General features: G+C 40.2%; 1 protein-coding gene across 1 annotated transcript in view; it reads right to left on the reverse strand.

Annotated features, from left to right (window-relative positions):
• syt7b (synaptotagmin VIIb) overlaps positions 1 to 17623 on the reverse strand; it is a 49862-nt gene that overhangs the window by 18533 nt on the left and 13706 nt on the right. The window contains 5 exon segments of the mRNA XM_054617279.1: positions 3636 to 3758; positions 7521 to 7868; positions 13064 to 13258; positions 14046 to 14112; positions 16844 to 17004. Of these exon segments, the coding sequence (XP_054473254.1) occupies positions 3636 to 3758; positions 7521 to 7868; positions 13064 to 13258; positions 14046 to 14112; positions 16844 to 17004 (894 nt within the window).

The raw sequence follows: 17623 nt of genomic DNA on the forward strand, positions 1-17623 counted from the left end.
AGATTAAAATGATTATTCTGCAAGTGCACTGAACAAAAAAAAGCAACACTTTTGTTTTGCTCACAAGTTTCAAAAGTTGAAATAAAATATCTAAGACTCACAAAAGGCTTATTTCTTTAAAACTTTGTTTTAGTTAGCAACAGGATAATCCATCCACCGGACAGGTGTCGCTTATCAAGATGCTGATTTAACAGCATCGTTAGCATACATGTGTGTCTCCGGCTGGTAACAATACAAAGCCAGTCTAAGATTTGCAGGTTTATTTTGAGGAAAAAAGACGTTTATTTGGATTTAACATGACTAGGGCTAAAGAAATGCACTTTTTTGTCACATATGCCCCCTAAATCAGTAAGTATCTAATGTGGCCACCAATCACCTCATGCAGTGGGACACATCTCGTTTGCGTGGAGTCTATCAGGTTGTTGATTGTGGAATGAGGCACCCTGCTCTTGAATGATCGTGAGAAGTTGTTGGATTTTGTCAGAAATTGAAACATGCTGTCAGACACACAGATCTAATTTGCGAACAAAATTTTAGAGAATTAAGTCTTCTGGCTGCATAAAAATAAAAAATAAAAGATAAAGGAGAGCAGAAAACAAAAGGGTTGTGTTTATATTTTTGTTTCTTGCATTTGGTTTCAGGCTGTAAATTAGTTACAGGTAATGAAAACAGATGATATCTTAGTACTTTGCAAGCTTTAAAGAACATTTCTCAGATTCTAAGGGCACACCACTACAGGGTCTGCCCTCATATCACCACTGATTTACAAACTCACAATACCGTACAAGTCATACACATCTACACCTATTTAATCATATTTTACTTTGAAGAAGGGATACAAAACCGCTTTTTTATGAGGTAATTATGATTCCTTACAACAAGTTTCCTGGCACCTGTGATTAGTGATGACTGTGTGGATTCCATAAAAACATTCAAGCTGCATTAATCAACATTTTAATGACAATAATGGAGTAATGGTTGAAATGTGAAAGAGATTGCTGGTAGTGATGAACAAAGAACGATCACCAACTAGTTCCTTTTATAGCCTCTTTTAGCTCATTGTGTTGAGTTTACAGCCCCAAATATGTTATGTTCTGTTTCAGTCTCACTGCTTTCATCAACTTTGTTTCCAGCGGCAGCATACAGCTGTTTTCTGTGAAAAGGCTACGATTACCCTCCGCACATTATTTGCCCAGCACCAAACCAAAGCTGGTGAACATAGTGGAGCATTTAGCACCTAAATACCTAAATATTTCTCTCAGGTGTTCATGGAGACGAAAAAAAGCTACTGTTTGCTAACATGTTCACCATAACAACGTCAATTTTGTGTTAACAGCTTGTTCTGCGGCCACCAAGTGGCCAAAATAAGATCAGTTAAAGGTCCCATATGTTATAAAGCAGGTTTAGGTACTATATAAATACTGTGAAAGTATTAAAATACTTATTCCACAGAGAAATGCTCACAGCCCATAAAGTCAAAACTACACAGTCAACGAAGCCCACTAAACTGTGTCCTCTGTGAGATGTCTCATGGCTAAATAAATCTATACTAGAGAAATGTATACTGGCAGACAGATATTATGAGAAAAATTAAGTTTTTCTACATAATGAATTTAAACATGTCCAAGTAGAAACTTAAAATACAAGTATGAACCTGAAAATGAGTCATGACATGACCTTTAATGCAGCTTTAATTACAAATGTCTAAACATCCAAGCAAGAGTTCTACTTGGTCTGCTTGGTTACTGTCCATATTTAGACCTAACACAATACAAAGCGCACACGGCTTTTATCAAATCATATCTCCAGAATCACATTTGGTGTTTGTAGATATTTGTGCTGTGAGCTGTATTTGATTTCATTAATAAACCAACAGAATCCAAAACCTCTATGGGACTGTCTATTTTTATCTCGTTGCATATTTCTCTAGAAAGCTGAGAGCAAAGGTGTCCCACTCTTTCTGTCTCTCTCTCTCACTGTCTGACAGCGTCTTGTCTCATCACATATATTCTTGACCGGATCATCCTGTTACATCGTTCTCAGTCTGCTGGGCTCCACGAAAACGGCCGGGAGCAAGAAAGCAGAGGGGCCCAGTGAGCTTACTGCCTAACTACAGAGACACAGAGATGAGAGGGACGGACAGAGATGATGATGGAGAGCTCTTATTAGTTGTGGAAGGACACTAGACGACTTGGCCCACGCGACCCCTCGGGGTAGAGGCTCGCTGGCTGGCTGTGAATACAGTTAGGTGCTTGACAGACCTCCAGACAGAGAGCGGCAGAGAGGATGATGGGAGGGACAAGAGGTAGCTGGTCCTCATCCCCTGACTGACCCTTTGACATTTTAAATTAAATTTCAAAAGCATAAAAAAAGATCATAATTGTTGCAATAACATCAATAACAAGACAAATACTATTTTCTTCCAAGACAGAGTGCTGTTTTCCTCAACAAAAAAAAAAATCTGAGTTGACCTAGTTAGAACTTGGGCGCACTGCAGAGAGGTTTTGGAGAAAACTTGTGATGTGGGACTACACCCAGGTTTATCCTCAGCCTACTAGTGTGAAAACAGCGGGTTAAGCACTTTATCCCTATAACACTCTGATATGATAAGAGGGCAGCCGGTTTAGTCCTTTGTTCACCAGCTGAGAGATCGTGTTAGTCTCTGACAGCTGCTCTGAGATCGCTGGGAGATGAGAGGTTAGCATATTTTTAGACGAGTGTTTCATGTGAGGAACCTCACTACTAAATAATGAGGGTGCCCTTCTCCCGTGCCGCCGACTCACAGTATCAAAACAGTAGAGAGCTGGAGATAAGCCCTTCAAAAGGTCTGGATGAAGAACACAGATAGAGAACATGAAAAAAAGTTGATCTAAAATGTGGGGCACATGAAGCTGAACATAATATCAAAAAGGAAAACAAACAGAAAGAAAAGGAGTCTTTAGTTAAGAAAACATTTGTAATTAGAGGAAGAGAAAACCAACTAATATAACGGTTTCAAGCTGTGCGACCAGAATACCAAGGTCATGTGTGGTTTTAATGGTCGGAGGACTGGTTTGCAAATAATTGCATCAACAGAAGATTACATATGGTAAAAAGTCCACCAGAATTATATTTCTGGCAGTGTAGAAAAGGCTTTAAAACATAAATAAAATCTGAGGGGAAATTGGAGGCTAGTTAGGACTTCAGTATTTCTAAAATCCTGGCTAAAGCAGCCCTGGTATCAAGCCATGTTGATCTTAATGGAAATAAAAAAAATTCTATCACATTCAACTTCTTAATTGCCAAAAAAAGATATTGAGCACAGGTGAACAAGAGACAAATTTTTCAAATCATATTTTTGGAATATTCTTCAATTTTGAAAAATGTGGTCAAAATTGCTTTTCATAATAATCCTATAAGTAGAAAAAAACAGCAATTTAAGCAGCTAAAATATTTATTTTGTTTTGAAGGACAACTTGAAAATGACTTCATCATTTCAGATTATGAAACTTTTATCTTTCTAGTCACCCTGGACCACTACATCAACACAACAGGGATAAATAGTCCTGCAAACACTTTCAAATACATCAATGCGTACCTCATCTACTTTTCCTAACCAATCACATTCCTCAACTTCTCTCTCTTTCTCTCGTTACCTCTTTTCTGGTGTGGTTTCGTTTTCTTTGCTTGCTGGCGCTTCCTGCAGGTCTGGGAGGTTGGCAAAGTCATCCTGTTCAGCTAGCCCGATCGCTAGAGACAGAACAACCATCTTCCCCTCACTGAACACACAGACAAACGAGACGTCACAAGACCACACAGGTGTGTAGACAAATCGGCACAGGGACACACACACACAAATACACACATACTCCAACATAAACAAAGAAACAAGCAGGCAGTGACAGAAAACACACACAGAGCACACATTCATTTCACGTACACAGAGAGAGTGGGAGAAAGGTGGTAGACTGTTGTGAGGACACTATTTCATTTGAACAAACACTAAATCCAGACCTAACACTGCAGTGCATCTCAACTACAGTTGTGTTCTATGGAGTAAATTTAGATTACAATAGAGACTTCTCAACACTTTAGTAACACTTTAGTAACACTTTACCGCATGCATGGTTTGTCATTGTGTGTACTAATGTATACTACAACGATACGAACATTAAACTTTCAAGTCGTCCAAAATGAATTTGGCTTTATCTGCGACAGGTTTTCAAATCAAACATTATCTGCGATCGTCATCATCAGTAACGGCCCACAAATCATTAATGCAGCTGTCTCTTTTCTCTCTTCTTGCATTAGCGAGTTCGACTGCATTTCTGTACCACTCCCTTAACCAACTCTGTGAGGTTGAGGGTGTGCTATGAAAAGCCATCCAGCCTTTAAATGACTACAAAGTCTCACTCTCACATTTTGGATGATGTGTAGTGCATATGATTACTTAATGTGCCGACTGCTGTAACATTAGTTTGAGAAACAGGAGATTTTGCTGCATTGATTCATTCTTTAGTTTTTTTTTACACTGACATGATGTTGTATTGGTCATATAGTACCCCATGCATTTCTAGAATGTATTGTCTTATAGCAAAATACCGTTTCTAATTGAAATACATTGGAAGATACCAGGGATATTCATCATGGGCCAACATGTGCTTTATAACCTGTTAGAAACAAGGTTCATTCTGGTATAATTCATCATTATAATATATGAGGTTGTAAAATGCACCAGTGAACTGTGTGTGTTCTGACAAGAAACAATTTCTCAGTTTTGTTTTCTAAATCCACTGCCGATATGGTATTCATTGATTGTGTTTGGCTGAAATGAGCGTCATTAGCAGAGAGGCTTAGAACCACTGATGCCTTCATGGCTTTATCATCCTCTGTTATCTGTTTCCTAGAATAATACATGAGTAAAAATAGAAAAACAGAAATCCAAAAAAGGGCTTGGATTGAGTCAGAGAGAAAAAATAGAGGCAATGAAATGACATGCTGAAAAAAACTGAAGGAAAAGCGAAAGAAATCCATGAAAATTGAGGTTGCCTTAACAAAAACCTGCAACAAAGAAACATATCAAGTTGTTTTTCAGCTGTTATTCCCCTCTTAACATGCCTGAGGTCATTTAAATTACATCTTACTGAAGTATGCTGCACCGTGAATTCGAGAGGTCATGCAAACAATGACCTAAACAAATAAACAATTGCCCACAGCTAACCTTGTAATTCACAGTCCTAAAATACCAACCCATATGTAAGCACATATTTACACTATTTTGGCTTCTCATACTTTCCTCTCTGTCTCTGACATTCTCTTTTCCTCTTTATACAGCCTCTAACAAAGCATGCTGATCCAAGGACAACCTTTATGAAATTACTTTACCGCATTTCTTAAAGGGCAATTTTGATGATTTTGTTCATCTTTAAACATCGCCTGATGGACAATTTTAAGACATAATTATAAAACATTTAGTGCAATTCTCTACTTTTATTTTGCGGATAAGCAGCAGTCTCGGAAGGTTGATAATTACTCTATGTTTTATTTTAGAAGAAAACTAATTGAGAAATGACTCTCGATGTTCAAAACTTCTATCATCATGTTTAAATTCTGCAAAGATGAGACAGAAGCGATGGCAGGAATGAATGCGTAATGTGTCATTTTGCACATAGCCATGAAGTCCAATCAAATAGCAATAAAATCAACAGATTATGTCATCCTTATTAGCCTTTGACAGATTGTCAGTTTCATCAGTTTCTCCTAATTTTTCTTCTGATCTTCTTCCTCTCATCTCTCCATATGTCACACTTCTGATCTAATTTTCCAGCCTGTATGTGCTTTCTGTAGTGCATTCCCCCCTTAACAAGAGGCTGTTTGTTGGAGCAATATCGACAACAAGAGGAGCGCATTAGCACTTGAGAGACCACTGGGGACGTGTAAACAGTACCAACATGGCGCCCGTCGATAAGGTGAATGGATTTGTATAGATGTCCAAAAAAGACATGCGCACTCCAACCAAAGGGGCTCTGGAATCATTACCACCTACACCGGCTCTATTGATCTGAAATGTAAGCGAGGAGGTTCAGCTGTCACACGGTGTGGCAGACATGGACACACGTGGAAGGTGAAACTGATGGATGCGGTTGTTCATACCCGACTGACCACATGACATTCCCACTCCCCACAGTGTGTTTCCGCCCCTCAGGGTCAATGGCTGACGTGTTTGGTCTAGTGAGATTCATGAGGGCAGGGAAGATGGGTGATTTCACCTCCCCATATATGTGCCCGGCCTTATTTGAATGATGATTCACATAGGCAGGGAGGTCACTGGCCTGGAGACACTGCTAATGGGAAGACACGCAAAAAGTACAGGGGTGTAGAGCTGTGTGTGTGTGTGTGTGTGTGTGTGTGTGTGTGTGTGTGTGTGTGTGTGTGTGTGTGTGTGTGTGTGTGTGTGTGTGTGTGTGTGTGTGTGTGTGTGTGGATGAGTGTGAGTGTCTGTGTTCATGGGCGGGATGGGAGATGGGGGGGGGGGGGGGATGTATACGTGATGCTGCTTTGTGGAGCACATCATCTGTAATGTATCATTCAAGTCAAGCGGAGGAGGAGAGCTGTCCATGCTCGCTGTCCATGCTCTGTATCGCAAACAGTGAGTAGCCTTGGCACACCAGCAGCCGTCCAACTCAGGAGTGAATGGATCGGAAAATCGTTGGCGTCGTAAAAAACGAAATGATCTTTGCTAACTGTAGGGTCAGGGGATACTTCTATCGTTTTTTTTTTCTAATTGTTGTTAGCTTATGGATCAAGTCCACAGTATGTAGACAGTGACAGTACATTATTTAAGATGTTTAGGAATTAGTATTTTGACAACTTTCCAATGCGACCCAGCTGTTTACACAACTTCATACATCCTCCACTGTAGAGTAGAATACAGCTGTGCATTTTATGTATGTTGTGATGATGCACACATGAGAATGATAGAGAAGACCATTCTCTAAAGCTTGGTTTCATGAAACGTTTTGAAATCCAGTTGAATTCTTATATGCACTTTGGACAAGTTGGAAATAAGTTTGATTGTCTTAAGATCTAGGTTTTTGCAATATATACCAGACACTTGTTAAATATAGGATAATAATTACATGTTACAGTAAACCTCTACATTCAGCGGTCTGTTTTCAATTAACAGTGCACACAAACAGAAACAAACATACAGACTCCACTCAACCACACAATGACAAACAAACAAAGGACTGGATGGCCTTCCAAAAATCACTATGCAGCATACTCACAGAGATGAAACTGTGTCTGAGAAAAGACAATATGATATACTGATGGTGGACACATTGACATGACTAGCTATTAATGTGCATAATGAAGTCAAATCTGTAACATCTGACACGAACATCAACAGACTACACCCTGAAAAATGACCACAGTTGACTTGAATCAGTATCTCTTGCAAAGCCTCAACGACATTTCAACGTTTTAAGTTTTGCAAATGAAGCAACATTTGCCAGAGTAGAAAACCTCAAGACACTCACAAGAACGACTTGACGTCCAGCCCTCTGTGGCGGATCTGCTCCATCATGTGATCCCAGCTGCCAGGGTTTGACCTCGATCGACCTGCCCCTCCACCTCTGTACCGGGAGGCTCCAGCCGGACTTCCCCGGACCCCGCGCGGGCCCCCACGGTTGCCCCCGCCGCCTGGGCCTGTGTGCAGCTGGCCCAGACTCTGTGAGGTGACTGGGGGGTCGTTTGGGCCCGGAGGGGGCTGGTGAGTGAGGGGCTGTTGTAGGCTCTGCTGCCGGACCAAGGGCCGTGGGCGTGCCACGGCTGAGGACGGGATGTGCTCCAGGGTGGAAGCAGACGAGAGAGAAGCGTCCCCGAAACTGAGCACACACATGGGAGCACCGAGGACAGAGACGGATACAACAAGGAAGACATCGGAGTTAGAGATAAAATGAGACGTACAGGACAGGGAAGGTAGTTTTTAAAAGGATTTAGAAGAGATGAAATGAAAAATCAAAAGATATGATAAAATATCCAATAGATGATGCAGAAGATAAGATTGTAAAAACATACAGCACAGATTGGAATGTGGGAACGCAGTGTTTCGCAGTGAACATCAAGGGAGATGGGATCAAGAGAGAACAAACAACAAAGAAGATCAGTGAAATAGGGAGAGAGAGGAGGGAGAGAAAGAACAGAGTTGTCAAAAAGCTAAAGATTACTGTTTAACAGCTGTATAAAAACAACTGTGTAGGATTTCAAGCTTATGCCGCATGACAGTGGATGAGTTGGCATGCGATATGCAAACACTCAATTATATTTCCTCAAACTGGTGTCAAAACAAACCCCAGCACTGGAAGTGGAATTGAACTCAATCTGAAGTTAAAGTATCATTAACACTTAACTTGAGTCTCTGTTCTCCATCTGCAGCTCTAAATTCTTTCTGTACGTTACCCTTTCCCTTAATTAGCCTTGACCTACTTCTAGCTTCTTTCCTTTTGCTTCCACCGTCTCTCCCTAAGGTCCTGTCTGCTCCTGCTCTGTTTTCCCTTCCCACTCTTCCCTTTACCTTCCTGCTTCTGAGCTCAACTGCTCTCCATCTCCTCTGTCCATTCATCTTTTTCTCCACCCTCAGCCCTCACATCAATCCATCTCAACACCACCTACAATCACTGTTCTTTAAGCCGGCTCTCTAATTACCGGTCTGCTGCTCTTACAATCACGTAATAATGCTTCTCCACTTATCCTCCTTTCAATCACTGCCCTGCCTGATAGCTGTAAGCTTGTGCTAAACAGCTCTGTCTGGAGCTAATGCTGTGAGGGAGGATTTACTGCCTTGACTTGAGTTGTGTTAGCGCTCGTTCTTCAGTATTAACTTGGCTCTAACTCTGCTGGAGAGCCAGGAGACAAGCCCCCTGAGGAGCGGAGCAATGCTGGATCAAGTAAATACAAGCCAGAGCTCATATACATGCGGCCATGCATGCAGGCTTCCTCTCATAAACACACACACTCACTCAAATATTGCACGCCATTAAGTCTTTCCTGAGGACAGGCTTTGATGGGAATGTTTATTTACTTGTGCATAATATTGTATCTGAATAAATGTGAATTAATGTATAAAAGTAATTTGCTGCATTTCTGTTGGGCAGACATGTCGTAGAGTTTTGAGGTGGGAGAGGAGATTTTAGGGCTCCAGAGGTAAAAGCGTGGTTTATTTTCTGCAAAGACAACATTGGGCAGCTGTTTGTTGGAAAACTTCCAAAGATGCAACTCCAAGTTGAATCATGAGAACAAAAGATGAGCAACTTGTTTCTATGATAACAAGATGATAGCCTGTGTACATAAAAAGCTAACTAGAGAAGTCAACTATGATTCCTTAGATGTATTTTGTTAAGTAATATTTACAATCAAGTAGCTAACAATATTTTTCATTTTTACATCCACTCATTTTGGGATTCTTTGCCAATTTTGGCACTTTGTTTTGTTCCCAAAGGCAACAAAGAAAGTGTTTTGAATTTGCTACAGCTCTGATTTGCACCTCTGACTGGTTTCTTCCCTATAGCTACTGCAGCTGAGGCTCATGGGTATCGTTGTTTTCCGAGGCCGCCGGCGTACTAAACTGACACGGAAACGACACACTGGGCATAACATAAACCTATGTGATTGTAAAATGATCCATTAGACTCTGTTTAAAAGTGATGAGGAAAACTGAAACATTTCTTACAGCGGCTCCTCACACTTTTCACTCTGTATGAACGATGTCACAATGTTTTTCAAATATTTGTTGTCTATCACTGAAGGCTGTGTGCACATACATTTGGAGTTGACTCTATCATCTTCATGCTCATTCATCCTAAAATAAGTTGAAACGCTATATATAGTTTCATGTCATTAATCTTATCTGAACTTATTATTTGAGTGTCAGTGAACTCCAGATCTGAGACAGTTGAAATGAAATGAAAAACAAAAGGAAAGGAGTTAACATCCGAGCACATAAACCAAACAAAGCAGCTGCTGTATGACAGAGTCAAGTGTAAGTGTTTAAATGCAAGTGTGTTTGCAGGTTAAATAGAAAGCATTCAGTGGCACACGTAGAGAGATTATTTATGCGTCCGACAAACATGTTATCATAACTGACATCATGATGAATCAATACATCTGGCTGGATTTATGGTGGCATTCGGCCAGACAGCTGGAAGCGGGTCCATGTTCTAATTCAGCCTGTGCAGTGTCACAGATTTGGCAAAGAATTTACTCATTTAAAAAATGTGAAGTCAGTACAACAGTTGTCCTTTCATCAATTTGTATATCTACTCGTGCTTTCAGGTGCTGCACATCTGTATTGTCCTCCGTATATGTCTGTAAAGCACAAGCACCAGTCATTCATATTCTCTGAGCATGAGCCCTCTTTATCTGCTGTATTCTATTACTGACTTAGAGGGTTATTTTCACATTTCTTCTTGCTTGAAAGTCAATTAAGATGACTATAAACCTTGAATGATTTTGTAATTAGAGAAAATTGAGGAGGGTGAAGAACAAGGAGAGAGGAGTTAAAGCGAGAGAGAAAAAAACTAACAGATTGAATGAGGGAGAGAGAGAGAGAGAGAGAGAGAGAGAGAGAGAGAGAGAGAGAGAGGGTGGAGAGGTAAATGCCCCAAAATAGAAACCAATTCCAGAGGAGGTATTGAAATACAGATAGATCTGAGAGAAGGAGTGACAGGACAGAAGAATAATGCATTTCAAATTCTAGTCGAATAATTATTTTGCAAGTCTAATTGTCATGTTGTTAAAAAGCCACAAAATGTACATGATTTATTTAACTTTGTGAAAATCAGTCAAATATGAAGAATGATTCATTCATTATGCATAGAAGCAATTTATAATGTCTATAAATACCAATTCTGATGGCAGAGTTTTGCTCTCTTGTTTTTAATCAAGCTACTATATCATTACAAAGACACAGTATTATAGATACAAAGTTGGCTAAAGATGAATGAATGAATGAATGGAGGATGACTTTTACTGTAAACCCACTGTAAATCTGCATGCTTCACTTGTTTATTAATCTATTCAACAATATTTTGCTCTAGATTCACTGAATGAACTTTAGGCGATACAGTACAAGAGTGTTTGATTATCTGGGCTACGATTTACATACAGAGAGATCTTACAATTATTATTCATTATCTCCTCAATGTGCAAAAATATGCAGCTTTTACCAACCACCATTTGTTTTTCCACATACAACTCACATATGTAATATGGAACAGATTATTATTTGAATACAGAGCAAATTCTGCACAGCTGGAGATCAGTAGGTCATATAAAAATAAAAAAATAATTGGGTTATTCTTGCTAAATGTTTGTCTACAGCCACTTAACTCTGGGAAGCTGGTGTAACTGATTGTGTGATTTGTGTTCTGGGATCAGCTGAACCATATGGAGCACAGCAGTGGCAAAAAAATCTACTTGGTTAGGTTTAGGAAAAGACCTTGGTTTGGGTTAAATTAGCACATTTTTTCACAGGGAATGAGAACAGGCTGGTTCCCCAGCTCTATATAGCACATAACGGGAAACTGAAAAAGATATTCCCTAGCTCTATTTGCGTAATATGACATGGGCTATTATTATAACTCATCAAAGGAGTTCCATGGAGTTGAACACAGGGAAAATGAGTCTCTAACAACATAAAACCTTTTGAAAAGTTTACTTATTGTGTGTTAACTGAAAATTTAACTGGGGAACACAGGACACTGGGAACAAAGATACAGTCCCCACAAAACTATTTGTCAGTCATTTCTACAATAATTGTTAATCCTTTTGTGAAATATTAAATACTTTTACCTTTTTATGGATCTAAGAATTACAGTCTAAGTGCAAACAATCACTCATTAAATACTGCTTTAAATCTAGGATGAGGGGTCACTTGTGAATATTATTTTGATTTGAGTATCAACAGTGACAGAAGTTGTGAAGTTGGAGGAGTTGCTGGTTCAAGAGAAATTATTTTTGCTAATTCCCTATTCCCATTCTGGATTATGTAACAAATTTATATTTCTACAAGTTTTAATCATTTCAACTTTGTTTTGAAATATCATGCTTGGGCCGTAATCTTAGCGAACACGTTGCTATCCTACAGTCTTTGTTGACGCCTTCCTCAAAATGTTTTTACATTTGCAGGCTTATCCCTTTGCCTTTTAATCAAACCACACGAACCTGAACCATCTTAATCTTTTCTACTGATGATTTAATCAGGAGAGTTTCATGCAGTTCCAAGCTGAATTGCTCCAACAATAATATAGTCATGGGAAAATTGAATGGGACTTTTACTTCATGAACCAAGGATGCCTAAAATATCTCCTCCCACTTTGCAACTCAGTTATTAGTTGTTTTGGTTTACTCTATCAGCTGATCATGTTGAATATTAGCAGATTAGCTGGTGTACACACCTACTGAGCCGTTTGCAGAGGTTAATACACAGTGAACGTTGATAAAATTAAGAAGCATTGAACCCTGTTTTTGGAAAGGGTTTCTTTTTCTCTCAGTGGCCTAATAAAACTGCTCTCCCGCTGTTTGTGCAACCCACTCTGAATTTAAAAAGCTGTTACTTCAGATGAACAAGCATGCCATCTTTGAAGTTTTTCTGTGAGCATCTGTTTTGTTTGAGATTCTTGAAACTGTCACAGCCTTCAGTAAATTGGAGGCTGCAGAGGAGCAGCATTGTCTGAGGCTGCCCTGACATCAGCTGGTGGAGGTTTGGCAACTGACAACTGAAAATAGCATTTCTTTATGAGTGACGAAGCTCTCTGTAGTCGAGAGACTTCAACCGACAGTTACTCATGCATCCCAGGTACACTCTGCAAAGCAGCTGGCATCTCTTCCAGCCTGTCCTTACATTATCTTCATCTGCGTGGTGTCAGAAATAGCTTCTGTTGATGTCCATCTTTCAGTGTACATGCAACAAGGCCAGTCACTGTTTTGACAAACTCACACTCTTCCTTCCTATCCACACCATGCTGTTGTGGTGCCCCCTGTGGCCCCTCATGCGTGCCCCCTGTCACCATGCGCCACTCACTTGCCAAACCGTAGACCTCCGGCATGCATGTGGCTCTGGACCGTCTGCCAGCGCCCGGCCTTGCTGCCCCCCATCAGCATACTTCGAACGCTGTCACTGCGACTGGGCCCAGCCCCAGAGCAAGCACCAACCCCGCTGTCACTGGCCCCCGGCGAGGGTCCAGCACCTCCCTGCCCACCCTTATCCACGGCCCCGCTGGGAGGAGACACGGACAGACAGAAAGAACGAACCAAGGTACAAAGAGAGAGAGAGAGAGAGAGAGACGGACAGACGAGAGACAGACGCACAGACGTACAGGGCCGGAGAGCAAAAGATTCATCAGTACAGTTAGTCAAACTGGTGAGTGAGACACTTTGTGAGCAACAAGTGTCCAGTATACAACAACAACTCTGAGGAGCCACTACTAGTCAGTCAGTCAAAATCAGTGAAGAGGTTTTGAGCTGAGAGCCTTTTCTGTTGACACTTGACTGAGACACATATCTTCCAAAGTACAATAGCTCTATTCAAAGCTGCAGAGCATTGATGGCCAACGGATTACTTGATCCGTTTGTATTAAGACGATTTGTGATGCCAAATTCACTTGTATAGTGCGAAATGCAAATCAAAGTAAAAAGCTTTAGCCTTAAGGGAGCTGTTTCTTATTGCAGCTTCTCACTTTGCTAAAATATTTTGTTTAAGTAATTCTATTTGGAAATAGGCCAAAGACTTTTAGGAGTGTGGGGATGCAGCAGTTCGGCCTCATTTCACACTGCACAGGGGACAGTAATGACCAATCTGCTGGCTCTGTGAATTAGGAATAATAGTTGGGTAACATGACAGATGCATCTTCAGATTTTTTAAGATGCAGATGATGATAACAGAACAATAGTGTCACTGATCTCCCAGCAGCTCACCTGCAGCTCACAATAAGAAAACAAAAGCCTGTTTATTTAATGAGTTTGTGCAAAACATTTTCATAGTAAAATGGCGCCACCTAACCCACCCCTGACCTCGACTTGAGATGTCACAGAGACGAGACAGAACGTCGACTTCAGTACAGGGACCTTCTACTGAGTGAGGACAAACCACACAACACACAGCTGCACAACATTTAGACACTGAGTGTATCCTAATGGTAAAATGAATGACTTTCCTCTGAACAATGAGATATTGTTGTGGGCTACTCTCATATACGATATATCAGCACCATAAAAGCTCTCCTGTGCATATGAACAATTTCTCTACAGCCCTTTTATTTTTCTTTGGGTGAAATATTACTGCAATGCAACTACCCCATAACTGTAATATTTGTCTTTTTTTTGCAATTGTATTTTATTTCATTTTATTTATCGGATTTTGTTCAACGTTTTTATTTTTTCATTTACCTTTGATTGTGTTTTTAAATGTTGATCTAATGCATTTCTTCACCTTATGTAAAGCACTTTGAATGGCCTCTGAGCTTGAAAGGTGATAAACAAACAAACCTGCCTAAAAGCATCATTATCTCTACAGTAGGGAGTAAAAAAGGGTTGACTCAGAAACGCCACTATCATCAGCTGATTAAATGCCGCTCAAATATTAATAATTATCTCAATAACATAATGCAATGCAATCACAACAGTCGCTGCTGCTCACTGATTCTAACAATAGTTTCAACATCACTGCACAGATACAGAGTAATTGATCACCCTGTGGTAAGTCAAGTAAGCTGTGATTAGATTGAGAATGAACAGGTTCACTTAAAGCCTCAGTGACGTGTGAGATGCATCTAAATGATGCAATGGAGGTTGATAAGAAACAGATGATTTAGCGCCTAAACTCCTAATTGCCGTACTGTACACAGCAGAGACAGTGTCTCTATTTTTAGAACAGGGCTCAGGAGACCAGACTCAGGAGAGCTATCAGGCAGCCTTAAAGCACTTACAGTACTATGAGTGATAGTAGTGGGAGTAGTGACAACAAATGAGCAGAAAACACAGAGTGAGTGGAGGAAGAAGTGAGAGGAGTAAGAATGCACATATGACTTTACACAAACACAAAAAACAACAGTTAAAAAAAGGAGAACAGGAGCCAACCCATTAAAGGAAGAGTTAAACATTTGGGGAAATAAGCATAGTAGCTTTCTGGCGGAGAGTTAGATGATAAATCACACACCACTCGCACACCTGTCTGCTAAATGTGAAGCTATCTGCCGGTTAACTTAACTGAGCACAAAGACTAGATAAATGGAAAGAGGTATTCCAAGGTCTACCAACACCTCTTAACCTCCCTAATTAACATGTTAAAAAACTAAGTGTAAAAACAAATATTCACCATCTTACAGGGTTGGTTTTGTGCTGGACTATTTCTTGGCCAGGGGCAGTAACTTTCTGGCATCTCAGCAAGTTGCCTGGCAACAAGAAATAGTCCGGTACATAATCAAACTTGTAAACCAGTAAATTTCGTTTTAATACACTTTTTGAACGGATTAAAGAAACCAGATATGATTGGTGGATTTTGTTACCTTTGTTTGGACAGACTTGCTGTTCCCCGTGCTCTAAGCCTTTATGCTAAGCTATCTGCCATATTATATACCTTATATTTTAAAATACAGTATAAGAAACAGCCAGTGGTGTTGATCTTCTAGTCTTACTCTGTCTCCTTATGATTCATGTCTTTGTGCTAAAATAAGCTAACCGGCAGCTGGCTGTAGCTTCACAGATATGAGAGTGGCATCCTTCTTCTCATCTAACTCCCAAAAATGTCACACTATTACTTCAAACTAACCCACTCAGTGATACATCAACAACAGTCACTCCTGATGGTTTAGGCAAGTATACGTTTAAGTAAATACTGCTACAGCAAACTAAAGAAGCAGATTTGAATACGAGGGGTGGAGAAGCTGGGCGGTATAAAAGGGAAAAAGGTTCAATTGAAACAGTGAGATCTGCTCTCTGAGGGTTGTCCGTCTCCATGGTAACACTCTATGGGCTGCAGGTGAGAGGTAACGAGGGTCTGATGAGGCCAGCAGGGCTGTAGGGAATGGGGCTATCAAACATTTCACTTGTACACCCTGTACACTGTGCAAGAGAACAACTAAAATGTTATTTCCCAGATTTGATGTTCTGTGTTTTGAGATTTGACTGTTGCAACCAAATGGGATTCAAAAAGGAGGGTCTCCGTCATATTCTCTGTAATCCTCTATCTGATAAACATTTATTATTTAGAGCCTGTTATCAGATATATCCATTAACTCAGTACGGCTGTCCGCAGACAGAAACCCTGTCATTCTACCAAAAAGCGATCATTTGGAAAATGGTCGTAATTTCTGTCAATGTTAAGGCAGTCCTAGGAATCACAGCAATATTGAGGGATGGTGCTGCACATCTCTATCAGGTGCTGCATGGCCAGCAGTGCATACTAAACACCACCCAGCTGTCGACATGCCTGGAAGCAAGAACACAAGGATTACCAGGGATGAGAGGAGACTTCTGTTAAAAAGACTATGCCAGGTAGCATTACAAAATGAGGCTTTCTGACCCCCTTCAGGCTTTTAAATGTGACCTTTTCAGTGCTCAGGGTGATTTATTGATCAACCTTGGCCTTTGATTCAGAGTATATTTTGTGTTATTTGTCAGATACTTAAGCACACAAATAGCTGAACACAGGCCTTTATTTAATTTTTGATTTAGTGTTCCAGACACATCTTTACTGTGCTAATATTGCTTAATTTGTTTTATGTCAAACATCTTTGGGGGATTTTTTCAAGGTGCACACAAGCCCCTGTTCATTACAGCCCTGCCCAGATTGAGGGTCCCTTACCAGCCATGACTGAGACTCACTTGGGCGTGAGGCGAGGGTCTCCGTAGGGAGCATATGGAGACATGTTTAAGAGGAACTCCTTGGGCGGGTAGGAGCTCCACCTCTGCTGCACGTTGCTGCTGTCATTGTTATTCCAAAAGTCTCTGTCCAGATCATTGTGGCTAGAGAGAGAGAGAGAGGGGGAGAGAGGTGAGACAGGTGAGAGCCCAGAGCAATCAAAGACAGTTACAGAGAAGAGAAACATGACAGATGAGAGAAGTGATGAGGGGGAAAAAAACATAAAAAGAGCAAAGTTAGAATACTGTCTTATAAATCTAAAGGTGAAGGAGAGAGTGTTAATAAATAGGAAAAATGTGATAATGTCAATGGCTGTCAGGTTACATCCTAAAACAGGTGCAAGATTTACTTTTTTTCCACTTTAAACAGAGGTACTGAATACATTATTCATAATACAAGGTGATTATAACATTAAGTTCATTATACGGTTCCACAGGATGAAAGGGAGACAAGTCTGTTGTAGTTATCATGTCAAAATAGTGGAGAAACAAGAAGTGACCTGCACGCTTTATAACTCTGTCAGAGATGAGGAAACAAATAAAACAGAGGAGGAAGAAAAGTCAGTAAACAACAAAAACAACAGCTCATTGAAAAAACACACATTGGATATAAAATGAATTAAAATAGTAACAAATTAGTGATTTAAATGACAAATTGTCATTCAATTAGTAGTTATAATAACAACATGAATTCTCAAGTTAATTTTCAATGTTAATATTACAG

The sequence above is a fragment of the Anoplopoma fimbria genome, chromosome 2, assembly GCF_027596085.1.
Source record: "Anoplopoma fimbria isolate UVic2021 breed Golden Eagle Sablefish chromosome 2, Afim_UVic_2022, whole genome shotgun sequence".
NCBI classification, from domain to species: Eukaryota; Metazoa; Chordata; class Actinopteri; order Perciformes; family Anoplopomatidae; genus Anoplopoma; species Anoplopoma fimbria.